General features: G+C 33.3%; 1 protein-coding gene across 1 annotated transcript in view; it reads left to right on the top strand.

Moving 5' to 3' along the window:
- The window catches only part of LOC110282098 (putative inorganic phosphate cotransporter), a 33,234-nt gene extending 17,095 nt beyond the window's left edge, over positions 1 to 16,139 (top strand). The window contains exons 9-10 of the mRNA XM_071186065.2: positions 4,046 to 4,131; positions 15,796 to 16,139. Of these exons, the coding sequence (XP_071042166.2) occupies positions 4,046 to 4,131; positions 15,796 to 15,984 (275 nt within the window). The 3' untranslated portion in view covers positions 15,985 to 16,139. The remainder of the gene's footprint in view (positions 1 to 4,045; positions 4,132 to 15,795) is intronic.

The following is a 16,139-nucleotide window of genomic DNA, read 5'->3' as shown; positions in this document are numbered from 1 at the left end:
ATAAGATTTTGCATGCAAATTTTGTATTATGTTAGCGATGTTTTCTACTATAAGATAAGGTCTAAGTGTGACTTGGTAATTTTTATCACACTTTAAATAAGAATATTTAGAATTTTTCTTTCATATATTTCGTTCCATTCCATTGTCTATTCGACAATCCTTATAAGAGTATAGTTCAAGACACATTGTTCATCTAGAAAAAAGTTATTTTGAAATGTAAGCATTAAAATTTGTTGTAGAGCTCTAAGTGTGGCATGAGTTTTCGAGCTCAAATTTGCCCTTAATTTACAAAATATTTTACAAATTTTTAAACTCTACTTTAAATTTATAAATTTAAGCGAATTAAGTGAATTTACCCCAGTTTACCAAATAAATAAATAAATAAAATTTCAACTAAGCCTTTTTTTCCTCAGAGAAATTGTGTTGAATTCAATCTGATATCTTTAAGGAAGAAATGAAACTATACATTTAATTAGTTTTTTTTTTGTGGTCTCGGATGGATGATTTTTAATGACGCACCTAAAATTAATTCATATAAAGTGAAGAGAAAAATATCATGCTTCTCATTAATTTTGTCCTAATCGTGAATATTATCTCATCCTTTTCTTGTTTGGCGTGTTAACCCGGGAGTATTTCAAATTTACTTCCCCCCATGCATTATTGTAATCATATATCATGATACTAATAACTATAATTATGTGATCGATTAATAGTTACATATTTAAAGTGACATAATTATTTATAGTAATAATAAGAAGTGTTTTAAAACTACCATAATTATTCTTGCTGACATAGAAGTCTCATTATACTCAGAAAATAAAGCGCCTATCCGATTATGAGGTGGCATTATTTCATTAAGGGTTAATATGATGTCTTGTCTCGCAGGCAATTGATGAAATTATCCCGTTTGAGGTGGAGGGGAAAGTCTGACTCCCTTTGTATTCCAGTTTGAGGTGGGGGTTTCTTATTTAATAATGCAAACCAATTTGGTATTAAGAGAATTTCGAAATACAATACTGCACCAAATATAATATCACATATGATTTCATATTAAGTTTTTCCTTTTTACTTAAGACAATGTTTTTTTTCCTCTTTCTTACAACAAGAAAGGACGAACCGTTGTGGCACAGGGGATGGAGTGTTTGCTTTCTCAGCGATAGCTGGTCGATACGAATTCCGCACCCATGTTGCACCGACCATAGTGCTGGCGTAAAATATCCTCTGTGGTAGATAGATCATGGGTTAGAGTCCCCTTGACATCACGCTAACCGTGGGAGATTTTAGTGGTTTTCCTCTCAATGTAACGCAAATGCAAGTAAGTTTCATCAAAAAGTTTCATCAAATTCCCCTTAATGCTTGATCTAAGAACTCCCTTGTCTTCTGGATTGGGCTCAAGTTACAAGGGTACGGAGTAGAACATCAGCAGTCGTAAACCCTAAATTTCGTCGGCTGTTCAACAACTGTTATAAAATATTTTTTGAAAAAGTATAAAACACCAGTGTATAAAATGTAGAAGTTATCTACACTGTTTTTTTTTCTAAAGATTAAACTCAGTATACATTTGTTCCTTATTTGCAAAACTGTAGTTTTCTTTTAAAATTAAGGGCTTCAGCAATAGATATACCCGATATTCTAAGGACTGATGTTATTCAAAGTAAAGTGCCACTGCCCGGTATTCCCTACATTGATCTTTTATCAAAGAACCTTAATACAGCATTGTTTGTGTAACAGTCATTGATTATTAATAATAATCTAATTAGACTTTTAAAATAAAAATTTTGTTTCATAAAAGCTTATATTTATAGAATGTCTTTTTCTTATCATCAACTTATTTTTGTTGAAAGTATCTTAAACTATATAGATGAAAAAAACTTCTTTTTTTTATGTGACGGTAATCATAACACATTGCTGACCGGCAACTTTTCTGTAAATTACCCCATGTGCCCGGATATTGTTTTGAAAACGATTGTGGAAGTAAAACAATATAAATTAACTTTAAGAACTTTTTTAATTTTTAATTCCGTATGATAAAAAGTATAACAATCACCTGCGTGTAATGGTACACCATAAGTTTTGCTAATATATCTGGTTTCGTAAAGTTATAATAAATTGGTCGAGAATTAAATAGTAAAACTTGAAAAGTGAGGAAAATTACGCCCACTTTTTAAAATAGTCACCACGAGATCACTGCTAACGAAAACACGAGTTAACTCGTGACCGGTCAGCAATGTGTTAAGATTCTAATCATTATAATTTCGAGACTTACCACCAATATAGAGATTCACTAGCAAATGATTTAATTTCAACTACCTGAAAAGGAACGATTTTCAATTACTGTTTCAAAATAGGAAGGCCTCAAACGATACAAAACCCTCTCAACAAGGATTATTTCTGAGGTTGACTTTCATCTTAACATTTTTTAGACAGGCATTTTAGCTAGACTAGAAAACGCCAGAAAAAGAAAATTAAATCTTAAACGAAATCAAAGACCATGCATCTTTCAAACTTGCGTTCGTCTTACAGAAACAACGTTGAGAGGGGAACGTCACTGTTTGCAAACTGGGGCTCTATTGGTGGTAAACCCTTTCCGAATCAACAAATTTCGATTAAAAATTCTTCTTAGGCAAGTGCGAAATTAGAATTATTTTTGCTCTTAGTTATTTAAAGGACAGTGACCTTCCAGCTCGCCAGCTCAGTAATTTTACATGAGTTCTCACTGGTCGAATTTTTTTACGACAGCTGTTGGTTTACCGTTTCTGGCACAGAAAACGACTAAGATTAATGAATATTAATACTAATATTGTCAAGAAATAAACTTATCATATACAACAATCCGAAGTACGCCATCATTTCTACTAATGAGGTAACAATACAGTCTGTATTTCTAGAGTATCCCTTAAATATAACTTTTTGAATTCTCTTTTTCTTTTGCTAAGAGGCATCACCTCCTACATCAAGAAACCTCCACACTGTCTTTCATAAGTAGTCCGCGCAGACTGTTTAAAAAGTGAACCACTCGTGCGCATGAACCCAAAACCTTTTATAAAAGTAATTGAGAGAAATTTATCTTATATATTTGAGAATTAAATCTGTAGTGGTTGACAAGTGAATGCCAAGTGAATACCAAGTGATTACCAATAATATTCATAAATAAAATAAATTTTTAGTCATATATTTTCTACTACTTTCTTATTTTAACTGTATTCTGTATTAAATGACTCGTTCAGTAAGTGGATAACCTTCACAGTGGTCTGATCGGACTACCCATGAAAAACCGAGTGAAGACTTTCAGTTATACTCGTAGGAGGCGTTGTGAGAGGTCACGCGCGCGCACTTAGAATCTACAGTATTCTCTTCCGGACGCCCCTGACCGGGGGGGCAGAGTTAAGCTTTGATCACTGTCTGCGGTCAGTAAGCGGGTGGGTGACTACTTTGATCTGCCTGCGTAGGGATCGTGGGGGTGCTGTATCGGTTCTTGTGAAACTGCTCTACCGTGAAGTGCTGGGCTTCACGCACAGGTCGCCGTGCTACCAAAGCAGGGGAGCCATCCCCACTGCAGAGAATCAAAATTGCGATGGCATGTCTTCGGATCATCCTCTAGGATGTTTCCCAGACCGTCGCCAAAAGCCCATTGTGCAGTTCTAGTGCAACGTAAATAAAGTACCTGCCATAGACAGTGGTCGTTTTAAAAATTTAAAAATCTTTATTTCATAAAAATTTCTTCCTCGACAATTCATGTATTGTATTGGAATATTGCATTTTTTTTAATACAATTCTAGAATTAACGAGAAAAATTATTATTACTATTCTTCTTACTTTTTTGTGATTTTTTTGGGTCGGAATATATTGAGCGCGTTTCAAAATATCCTATTTATTCTTATTATGAACATTTTAAAATGTCTGAATTAAATTTAACAACATTTTTGATATTTCTAGTAGTCTTCACTTTAGTAGTAGTCTTCACGTAGTAATAAAAACGTTGTAGCAAAATGAATAAAAAATTTTGAGTTGTATAATGAAATGAAATTTTCTTTTATGTGTTTAGGTACTATGTATGCAGTAACAAATTCAGTGGCAAACACTGCCGGCGTCTTTGGTCCAATGAGTGTCGGATTTTTTACCTTCAGAGGCGTAAGTACTTGCTTAACACTTACTCTTATCAGAGTTAACGGAAAGTTCTGCCCTCGCAAGTATACACAGGAATGAAACAGTTCCGCTTTCTGCAAATGTTTTAATAAATTTGTAGCGAATTAAATATTAACCCTTTGCACTCGAGAGCTGACTGTCAGTCACCTCTGTCAATTATAAATTACCCACCACTCTAAATGTGAATTTCTTTTCACCTTAATGGTCAGTTACCACTTCATTCAGTGATCTCCGGGTATTAAAAGGTAAGATCGTAAAAACTCTTTCAAAATGTTAGTGGTTGCGTCCAATTTTTTGACTGTTAAAAAGACTTCGAGTGCAAAGGGTTAAACCTTTGCACTGTCAGTCACCACTGTCGCCTATAAATTACCCACTACTCTAATTGTGAAATTTTTTTTCATCTTAATGTTTAGTTACCATTTCATTCTGTGATCTTTGGCTATTACGAGGTAAGGTTGTGAAAAATCTTTCAAAATGTTAGTGGTTGCATCCATTTTTGGACTGTCAAAAGGATTTCGAGTGCAAAGGGTTAAAACTTACAAAATAAGGATAATTACGCTCACTCCTTAAAAGAGTCACTGGAAGATAACTCCATAGACATTGTCAAAGTCACTGGATATTTGATAGCCTGGTATTTAGCTCGAATCTCAGCCTCTATGTAATTGGTAAGTCACGAAATCTAAAAACTTATGTTGTGTCTCTGTTTACGCTAAATGCTGAATATTGGTGTGAGCTCCGTATTTGGCGCGAAGTTCCACCAACCGATTCATTTAAACTAGGTTATCATGTACTTACAAGTCATGAAGATTACTAAACTTATGATGGGTTCTCCATTCACGGTCTAATTTTACAGTTATATAAAAGATTTTTTTATACCAGAAAGTATTATGGTACTTACAAATGGTAATGTTCTAGCTTAAAGGGACACTGCATAGACGTATGTCACTTCCACTTTCGACAAAGAATATTTTGAAGCGGTAGAGAATTAAAAACAAATTTTGTTTAATTTTGCCAATGCTTTAAAGGTTCGCTAAGAAATAATTAAAATGAAATGGCATGTTATAATAATGTTTTAATTATTAAAGTGTAGGAATGGACAACTGACCCAAGAATTAACATCAATTCTTCTATCCAGAAATCGGAGCCAGTTGGCATCCCAGCATACATGGCGCAAAACAAAAGATCATATGCATACATATTCAAACTTGTAACGAAAGTATACATTTGCATACCTACCAACTTGAATGGTCGATGAAAAAGATTTTACAAAGTGGCAAGAAAACAACTAGAAAAAGTTAGAAATATTATCTAAATATTAAACTGCTTCAACATTTCAGAGCCGAGTAACTATCAGTTAATCTTAAAATGTATAAAATATTTGGGAACCTGAGGCCGCTTGCGGCCCTTTTCCCATTCATCTTTAGCTTGATCTTTGTGGTGCTTCGATGAGGCTGTGGAATGTAAATGAGGTAAAGAGTAACTATCAGATCGATCACATCTATGCGTTTTTTTTTAAATTATTGAATTATCATGGTAGTTTGAAATTTGCTTTGAAACTTCAAATTTGAAGGTTTAACCATTTAATGCGACATTTATTTCTAGTAAAGGTAAATTAAAGTATTTTTGGAATTGAAATTGATCTAAGAATAGTAATTGATACAAGGAAAAAAACTAATTTAGCTTATAAAAAATTAATCTAAATTTTAATGCTATTTGTTTTCGTGGTAAGTATATTTATCACGACCTATTAGGAACTTATTGACTTTTATTTTTCGTTATTTATAAAATAAATTTTATAACTGCTAAAAACTTTAAAGGGAATTATGTATTTTATAACTTTTATACGTTTTCTTAAACTAACAAATGGTTACCAAATTTATTCAAACCCACTTCAAGAAAGTTGAAGTTATTAACAAGTGGAAACCTAAATTAAAAGTGGTAAAAAAGTTTACCATGGACTTTAAAAGTGGTGGTAAGTATACTTACCACGGCCTTCGAAAGGGTTAATACTCCGAAATACTATGATGCTGCTACCAGTAAGAAATTTTTTTCTCAACTCTCGTATAAGTTGGCAGCTAAATGTTGATACATACATTTCCGCTTTGTGGCCCTGGTGCCCAGCTAGCATAACTACAGGAGAAAAGCATAAATACATTTGAAGGTAAATAACTATCTGCTATGTAAAAAAACGGACCATGTTCTTTCTCGAAAAGTATTTTAACCCTTTCGCACCGGACGGGACAAGTGCTGTCCTAATCTGGTAAACTTTTGATATTACGGCTCGGCTGGGGCAACATATGTCCCAGTTACTAAAAAATATCTAGGACCGAAAATAACGCCCACTTTGGTCTCCAAACAATTTTAAGGTCGTCTCATCGTTTTGAGTCCATCGTGTCAATCATTCCCAATCTAATCAAGCGAGCGACATTTTGCTCCGGAGAGCGAATAAATATTTTCGAGTGGTAGTTAATTAATTCTAATTTTTGTTTTAATGAATTCAATTTATTAGGCTTTAAGCCACCACTATTTCTAAATAATTCGAAGGCTTCTTCCTCTGTTGAAGAGTCGAAAGAAAATTTACCCTGATAACAATTTGAGACAGCTCGCTTATATTATTGAGTGTTCTGAAATTGAAAACACTGAGTCCACATTCGAGGAAAGCACCGAAGAGGAGACCGACAATGAAGTCGTTTCACCAATAACAATGATTTGGTTGATAATGAAGTTGAGCTCCAGAATCAGAATTCACCATCATTATTATGGTGTCATCCAACTAACTTTGCACCACGAATGCCGCTAGTTACTAGTTAGCGAGACTTTTCAATGTTGGAAACCATTTCCCCCAATTGAGGGAATAAACGTGCTGAAGATGTGCATGGTGCGCAAAAATGAATAAAGAAGCACGCTCGAAAATAGTGTGCACTTCTTGCAACGTAGCACTGTGAGCAAGAACTGTTTCCAGCCCTACCATACCCTCAAGAATCCCAGACTTTAGATACTATTGTTCCTCCACTACTTTCAATTTTTTCTACTTTTTACCGTTCTTATTTTATAACTGTTAATTTCGAAAAGTGTTTATAAATAAATATGTTAATAAAAAATGTTAACGCAAATGTACATGAAAATGTTAATAAAAAGAACGTTGCCTTAAAAAATCATCAAAAATTTAAGTAAAATGTCAATAAAAATGAGTTATTGACTCTAGAATTCCTGCCGGGACATACCCTGTCCCGGGATTTAGATGCTATGGCCTTACGGCGGAACATATGCTGTCCCATCAATGAAGCTTGTGAAATCACTGCTATTGATGTTGCGCTTTTATGGGGACGTTTATGCGTCTCCAAGACCTTCAACCTTTTAGGCATAAAAGTTATTTTATCTAATAACAGCTTGGAGGAGAAGTAACTGATCCCGTCACTGGGGCGCACTAGGACTGATTTTTCGCCGTATTGAAAAGGTTAAAGTAGATCTAATACACTATCTCGACAAAAGTATCCGGACACCCTATTGTTATGGTGGTAGACGCATAATGGTGTAGGATGCTTCTCGTGTCTTGGCCTAAGTTCGTTAGTTCCTATGATAGGACTAATAAACTCTGAGATGTATATGGACAATGCTGCACTCCCAACTCTGTGGCAATATTTCAGGGAAGACCCATTTCTCTTCCAGTCGGATAACTGCTCCATTCACACATCGAGACATGAAAAGACGTGATTTGACGAAAGGGGTGTTCAAAAACTGGACTGGCCTTTTCAGAGCCCCGATCTGAATCTCACAGAACATTGGGACAAATTAGAGCAGAGATTACGTAGCCAACCTCAATGCAAGCTCTAACTTCAGCTGCGATAGAAGATAATGCCTATCAAAAACTTTTGTAAAGTTTTCTCAGGTGTGTATAGGCTATCGTCGATACAAAAGGGGGACCAACATCATTTTAATGTGGGCCTAAGGACGTTATAAATCCATATCACTGGGTGTCCTGATGCTTTTGGCCGGATAGTGTATATACTTTGAAATATTAATCCACATTACATAGAAGCCTATCCGGAAGTTCTAGCTTTCCCAGAATATTCAAAGTGGTAGCCAACTGACAATTTAAGTTAAACTTAATGCGTATATTTTAGATCACATAAAAAAACGTCTTTCATGAATGTCTCAGTCGACTAAAAATGTAAAAAGTGAAGAGTGATAAAAAGCAAAATTCTACTAAAATAGATTAAAATTAGCAACTTTTTCAAGCATATTTTCAAATAACTTTATTTTGCCTTAAATATGAATAATTTACAATGTGCTAGTAAAGAGTGAATAATTAAATAATAAAATGAATTGAGTTTTAACCACTGCTTACATTTCTAGTCATCTCTGCACCTCTAATAGGGTTTCTTTTTATCAATGTTTAACAGGGCTCCTGGAAATTTTTTTTAAGTGGTATCAAAAGTGATGTATATCTAGATATTTTAAGCTGTCACACAATAAATATTTAATTTAAAGGAAATATATATGGGTGAAAAAAATAACTCGGGTACATAATTGCGGGATTCGAAAATGAAAGATAAATGTGAGCATTTTTCAGTCCCCTTGAAAAATCTTACCTACCATTCATTTACTTTTTCCAAGTCATGGGAGCCGTGTTCAAGTTATTTGCATATAGTAGTGGACAAAATTATTCCGAAACAAATTTATTAAATCTTACTATAGATAAAATTTTAATGATGGTGTCGTAGTTTTCCATTGTTATCGGTGCATTTCATTGGCCAGAAAATCACGTGGTAGGATCCAGTTTTCCCCCATTCATTTCCATATTGTTTAGGTTGTCATCAGCATAAAATTAACAAAAGTCGTAAAGGTATTGTTTTCCTTTAAAGTTATTTTTCAGCACTGCTATTATTAGCGAAAATTTTAAATTATGGTTGAGAACTCATCAAATTTGTTTGAACAATATAATGTATTAAGAATATAAATGTTACTTAAAAAAAATGATAATTAAAAAATCACTTCTGTTCACCAAGGGATCTAAATGTTTATAATGCTAATAGATAGTAATATTTGGACGTGGGAAGTAGAGGCGCAAGAGCATAAGTAAACAGAATTCCTTTCAGTACATAGATGTTAAGTGAATATTTTTAACTTTAGTAGAAAACTTTTTTCTGCCAAGAAAAAACAAATATTGCGAAGCAATCATTGGGGTTGGTGAGCGGTAGCCTTTGCCCCCTAGTATATAATAAAAGTTGCAGAGATGCCAACTTGCTCCGGACAGCAAATATATATTTTAAAGTGATAGCTTATCAATTGTAATTCTTTGTTTAATAAATTCAATTTAGTAGATTTTTATCCACCATTATTTCTAAATAATTCGCAGGTTTATATGATTCACCACTATACAGTACTTATGTCATGCTATACCTTTTAAAAAGCAAGCAAAGATAGTCAAATATTTACAAAATCTACATTGTAATTATTTACCGTATTTTTAATTATTTTGGCGTGTCCGGAGCAGTTGGTATCTCTGAAGTTGAATAATAAAATTTACTACCATTTTAAATATCAAAATAAAAGATTTATAATAAATGGAAAAAAACAATCAATTACTCAGATTAATTACGATATCAACAAAACCTTTCTTGATTTACAAATTGTGAAACTAAATTGCCAATTTTATAAAAAGGCCATAAATTGTGACACCGCAGTTTTTAATGAAATTTTTACTTTTTAAAACTTGCGATAAAGCATAAGCTTCAATACAGTGGCAGCTTATTTTTGTAGTGACGTAACTTTATCTAAAATACAAATATTTAATTTTCTTTTCATTCCAATTACGAGAAAGAGATATTTTTAAAGATAAAATTTCAAGATAAATAAGAAATGAGCCACTAACAGCCTCAGGCGTATTGAATTTTAATGATGATGAGATAAATTGTGAAAATAATTATGGTGAGATAAATTTTGATGATTAAAGATAAATTTTGATGATGAAGAAACTACTCAGCGATGCTGAAAATACATCCATAAAGAAGTGCTAGATCCACCGGCAAAGAAGCCACTGATGACTAAAAATGTTAAAAGTGGTGATTATAAGAAAGCGGAAATCTATTATAAGTTATTAAATTGCGCAAATTATTCTGGTGCTTTCCTCTCAGTTTACCATCAAAATTCAGAGCAGACATTGTTTTCGTTTTAAATAATGAATAAGTATTATAACGTATGACAGGGTGGAAGTTATGCTTGAATAATCAAATAAATTGAAATTCAGTTTTTACATCTTTAAACGCCTGTTTCATTCCAGCGTCTGCTACATATGAATTCAATTTTTTTAATGCAGTGAGTGATGACTTCAGATCTAAATAAAGAAAAAAGAATTATTAACACATTGAATGCCATGGAGGTCACCGGTGACCGGCACTGAGTTTGTTCGTAGCGCCACGAGGATCACCAGTGCCCGGCGAATCCAAGATTATTAGAGACACATAATTCGAGTAAATTTTAATTTTTTTTATATTATTATCGTTACTGAAATGGCTTGAAGAAATTAATGCAATATAGAACATACAAAAATAGTTTTATTTATGTACACAGAGATTTCAAAGCGATAGTTTATTAATTGTGATTCTTGGTTTATTAAATTCAATTTAGTAGATTTTTTTTCCTCCACTATTTCTAAACAATACGTAGGCTTATATAATTCACCACATGTACTTTAAAATGCCATGCAAAACCTTGTAAAAAACTAGCAAAATCTGTCAAATGTTTGCAAATTTATTTAGTAGTTATTTACCGTTCGGCCAGACCGGCAATCCATTAAAAATTAGACAATGTGTTTAGGTATTATAGCAGTCAAAAACTATCTGAAAGAAAAATGTTAATTGAAAAGTAGATACCACTTCTGACTGTTTTGAAAGAGAAACCATAATTCAAAAGAACTTCGCACTTCAAGTGGAATAGGGTACCTGAGCCAAATATGATCTTTGTCCATTCATCATGTCTATAATGGTGAGTGAGATTGGGAAATTGTGTAAAAAGATCTTATACAAAAAAATGTGAGAATATCTTTACTTCTTTCGTTTAGGCTGGATGTAACGATTGTTGAAATGAATGTAGAATATTGAAGAGTTGATTATCACTGAAAAATTGCGTCGAAATCGGTCTGTTGTATCAATCTCCATCTAAGTTTTGGTACTGAAAAATGTCATTAAAGCTTGCTCTATTGCATTTTAAAGCTTTGAGAGAAAAATATCTAGTTTAAATTGTCAACGTGGTAGTCGAGCCTGTTTATTTTATGATCTTTATGGGGTCTTTCTTTCGGGGGAACTTGCTTGCACTAGTTACTTTTTTTTCAGAAGTTAATTTTGAAAAGTGCCCAGTTCCTTTATTTGCGTTTTTGACTTGTTGACCCATGCTGATGATGCATATGAAAAGCTTAATGGACGAAGCAGGTCAGTGCAAGGCTGCCAACTCTCTATGCTTTTAACACATTGTTGACCGGTCACGAGTTAACTCGTGTTTTGGTTATCAGTGATCTCGTGGTGACTATTTTAAAAAGTGGGCGTAATTTTCCTTACTTTTCAAGTTTTACTATTTAATTCTATACCAATTTATCATATATTTACGAAATACGCTATATTTGCAAAATTTGTGGTACATCATTACACATAGGTGATTTCTAAATTTCTATCATACGGCATTAAAAATTCAAAAAATTTTAAAGTTTATTTTTATTGATTTACTTCCACACCCGCTTTCAAAGCTATAGCCGGGCACATGGGGTAATTTTCAGAAAAGATGCCGGTAAGCAATGTGTTATGAAAGATTTCTTCAAGTGGTAGCTAAATTTAATGTATTATTGTTTGTTTCGTAAGTGCATATGAGATGCTACTTGAATCCATCTCTCTCGCTTTTAATTTTTTCGTGACAGAAGTAGACTTCTTTGAAACGACGCCACTAAACAGTGCATTGTGCCGCACATTGCATGTTACGATATCTTGTTACATTATACCTATGCAGCTAGAAAATACTTCATTCTGAAATAAGCCAGACAGAAGATGCCGGCTAATTATGGCGCTAGTTCACGCCGGTCATCTGATGGATGTCGGCTTATTAAGGAGCACGTACAAACAGGCTATTGCATGGCTGTTTGATAAATATTACGCCCGTGCACACAAATCATCGGCTGATGCCGGTTAATTACAGCACTCGTACACACAAGTCATCTTGTGGATTCCGGCTAATTAGAATTATCATACACTCAAGTCATCGGGTGGAGGTCGGTCAATTACAGCGTTCGTGTAAACGAGTCATCGGTCGGATACCGGCTAGTTACAGTCCTTATGCACACAAGTCAGCGTAATGGTTGGCAGCTCTGTACATAACATTTTCAAGGGTATTTAGTGCTGTTGTCGTTGACCATTAAGGTTATGGGGGTGCGATTGTTCTAGTTTTCCAGTGGCGCCATCTATGGCTAAGAATTCGATTTCTCCCACACCCATCTATAGTGTGGTTCAATACATACAGTCATTCATTCATCCACGGATCGAATTTTTGACCTGAACCAGAGAATAATTAGTCTCCATTCCAATATTCCCAGAGGTATAATTTGCTATGGAAACATGAAGGACTATTTGACCTGGCAGATTTAACGTACGCCAGTCACCATTTACTACACGGGGAGTCTTCGGCCGGCGGGATTCGAGTTCCCGATCTCATGAAAATGAGTCCAGCGCCCTACCAACCAGGCTAATCCCGCTTCAGGGATATTTAATGTATAGGAAAAATAACATGACGTAGTAATTAGAGAAATGTTTAATGTAACAGAACTGATTTTGCTCTCATTTTAATTTTAACTATACTAATACACACTAGTTTTTACGATGCTTGTATGATTTTTACTTGAAATTAAATAGTAGCAAATATAAGAAAGTAGAAAGTTGCTGGAGATATTTGAATTTTTAATAAATCTATAATAAAATTGTTCGTATGTTTGTTTCCCCTTTTACTCTCTGAAAATGTAATTTACCTGGTTCAAACACTCATGTGTGAGAATTAATTAAATCATCAAAACAAAAATTAGTGTGATTAGAATGATAATTTTGCATCATGCCAACAAGTGTCAGCATTTCTCGATATAAAATTTATCAGAAAATGAAAAAAATCATTAAAATCATAGCTGAAGATTTTTTAATAAATCAAGAAGAAAAGAACAATTACTGGTAGGAAAATCATATCAATTTTGATAATTTTCGTGATGAGTAAAATATCCAAGAATTGTTCCAAACAAAAATGGTCTAATATAAATTTGCATTACTACGTCATAAAATGCCCTAATAGAATTTGGTGGAGTATTTGGTAGTAGTTAGTATATTTGGCAATAGCAGACCTACTTTCCCCGCAGCAATTGCATCTCTTTAAAAAAAATGTTTCGAAATTGTATTATTTTTTATTACTCTAGCTTTCCGGCTATAAGTTATTTCATTAACCCTTTCGCGCCAACTGTCACAAATACGTGACAGCACAAAACCGTATCAATCAGGGTAAAAAGATAAAACTGGTAATCAAAGTAATTCTTTAGCAGTTTATTTGTGAGCGGTGTTATAATTGTTTCATTTATTTAATTCACCATTACCCGAGTAATTATCGTCAAGAGTAATGTAATTTGAAAGTACATAATTATAACAACTAATGCACAAATATAAAATAAATAAGTACAAATATATGAGCAATTCTACAAATAAACGCCAATTAGGTGGCCAAAAAAAATATTTGAGGGGGGGGGCACACTATTTCTACATGAATTTTCTTCATTTCTACACCCTAAAAAGGCATGAAAAAATCGTGAACATGGAATTTTTTCTTTGTGACATACTTTAAATGTGACATACTCTTTCTGACATACTCAGATAAGTCTGAGCCATTTATTCAGATAAAACGATTTTTACGTAAATATAATATTATTATAATGTCTCTCTAACATGTATTTATAGAGATTTCGTACTATAAGATTTTATTTTAGTATGAAAAGAAAAATTAAAAAAATTTAATCTAAGTTCCTAAATTGAAAAAATCGGGAAAAACTTAAAATTGGTATTTTGTCATTTAAAGTAAAAATTTCATGTTTAATACTTTTTCTTGCTTTTTTAGGGTATAAAAAAGAAGAAAATTCATGTAGAAATAGCGTGTCCCCCCCCCAAAGAATTTTTCTTTGTTTGGCCACCTAATTTCCGTTTATTTGTGGAATTGCTCATATCGTCGCTTTGAAACTAAACCGTAGTAATTCAAAAAAATCGAAAAATGAGATATTTGGGTCATTTTGTGTTAAAAAAAATCACCCTTTTAGAGAAACAAAGTGTTATCTTCATAGTTCCATAAAATTAATTTAGAGAGCAGATAAATCGTTATCGCTTTCGCGCGATTAGCATTAGCGCGGGAAATTAGAAATTGCTCTCCTGAAAAACTTGCTTTTTTGAATTACCACGGTTTAGTTTCAAAGCGACGATAGGATCAATTCTATAAATAAACGCCAATTTTTATAATAAAATATAATATTATAGTATGAAATCTCTATAAATACATTTTAGAGAGTATAATAATATTATATTTATGTAAAAATCGTTTTATCTGAATAAATGGCTCAGATTTATCTGAGTATGTCAGAAAGAGTATGTCACATTTAATGTATATCACAAAGAAACAATTTCATGTTCACGATTTTTTCTTGCCTTTTTAGGGTGTAAAAAAGAAGAAAATTCATGTAGAAATAGTGTGCCCACCAATTTTTTTTTGGCCGCCTAATTGGCGTTTATTTGTAGAATTACTCACACATAAAAGTTAAAAATAATTGAAAAACAAAGTTTATACTTCCCGTACGAAGTTTGTCTGCAAAACTCTTACGAATGTTAAAATTACGCGCAAATTTAAACACAAATCACATTAATTAAACTTTCTAAAATATTAGGCTGTTCTAGAATATTAGGCTTTCGTTAGCATAACATTAGAGGAGAGATACACCGGAAGTTCTCTAAATTTTTTCCGGTTTTGGAAAGCTTGTTATTTTTTACATTCAGTCAACCACCTATTACATCCAGGAAACTGGTCACCATCGAATAGCGATAGAACGGGTACGAAAAATTCGAATCCAAAAACCGCGTTTCAGTTCCATAAGGGTGGTATCCGTAACACGGTGGATTCAGCTACTGTGGCAATGTTTGAAAAGTGATAAAGTTTGCAATCCATACTAACAGATTTGCCGAGATTCTGGGGGTTGTTGCTGCCATTTAGCATTTTGGATTTCATGATGAGATTTTTGAACTTGAGATTTAAAAATTAGTGAGCTTAACAATGGATTAATGATTTTTATAATTTTTCAATACTTGAAATTCATATTAATGCTTGTCTCTTCCTATATAAATGCTTGTCTCTTCCTGTTATGTTTATTAATTTATGATTTATATGCTTTTCTCATGGTATGTGTATATATTTGTCCAAGCTATTTTCTGGTAAGAATCGTAAAAACGACATTTTGGCGTTAGTGGCAAGCGTCAGCGTGTCATTTTGGTGTTGGCGGCATTTTTCAAAATCACGCTAAGCGTGTAACGTACACTAAAAGTTTACAAAATAAAATTGGTTCCGTATTAAAAAGTTTTATGTTTACTTTATTTTCAGCCTACTCTAGCTAACTGGAGTAATGTCTTCTACACAGCGGCTGGTGTCTACTTAGTGAGTGGTACTTTATTTGCGGTATTTGGAACTGCTGAATTACAGCCATGGGAATCAACAAAGAGTGATTTGAAGAAACCAGAAATGTATCCAGATAATGTGATACATGTTGACGACTTAAATGAGCCTACATGAGAACTCTTAATATTTTATTTTAAATTTATATCTAAACAGAGTTACATCCCACCCACCTCTTCTTGGAGGAAAAACTGCATTCTACTAAATTGTATCTCATATATTTATTGAAATCATGTCGCAATAACAGTATAATTAAAAAAAGGTCTGTCGAA

Source organism: Parasteatoda tepidariorum, chromosome 4 (assembly GCF_982258835.1).
Source record: "Parasteatoda tepidariorum strain Cologne lab strain chromosome 4, Ptep-v5.0, whole genome shotgun sequence".
Lineage (NCBI taxonomy): Eukaryota > Metazoa > Arthropoda > Arachnida > Araneae > Theridiidae > Parasteatoda > Parasteatoda tepidariorum.
The sequence above is the reverse complement of the archived record's forward strand: the minus strand, read 5'-3'. Positions and strand labels throughout refer to the sequence as shown.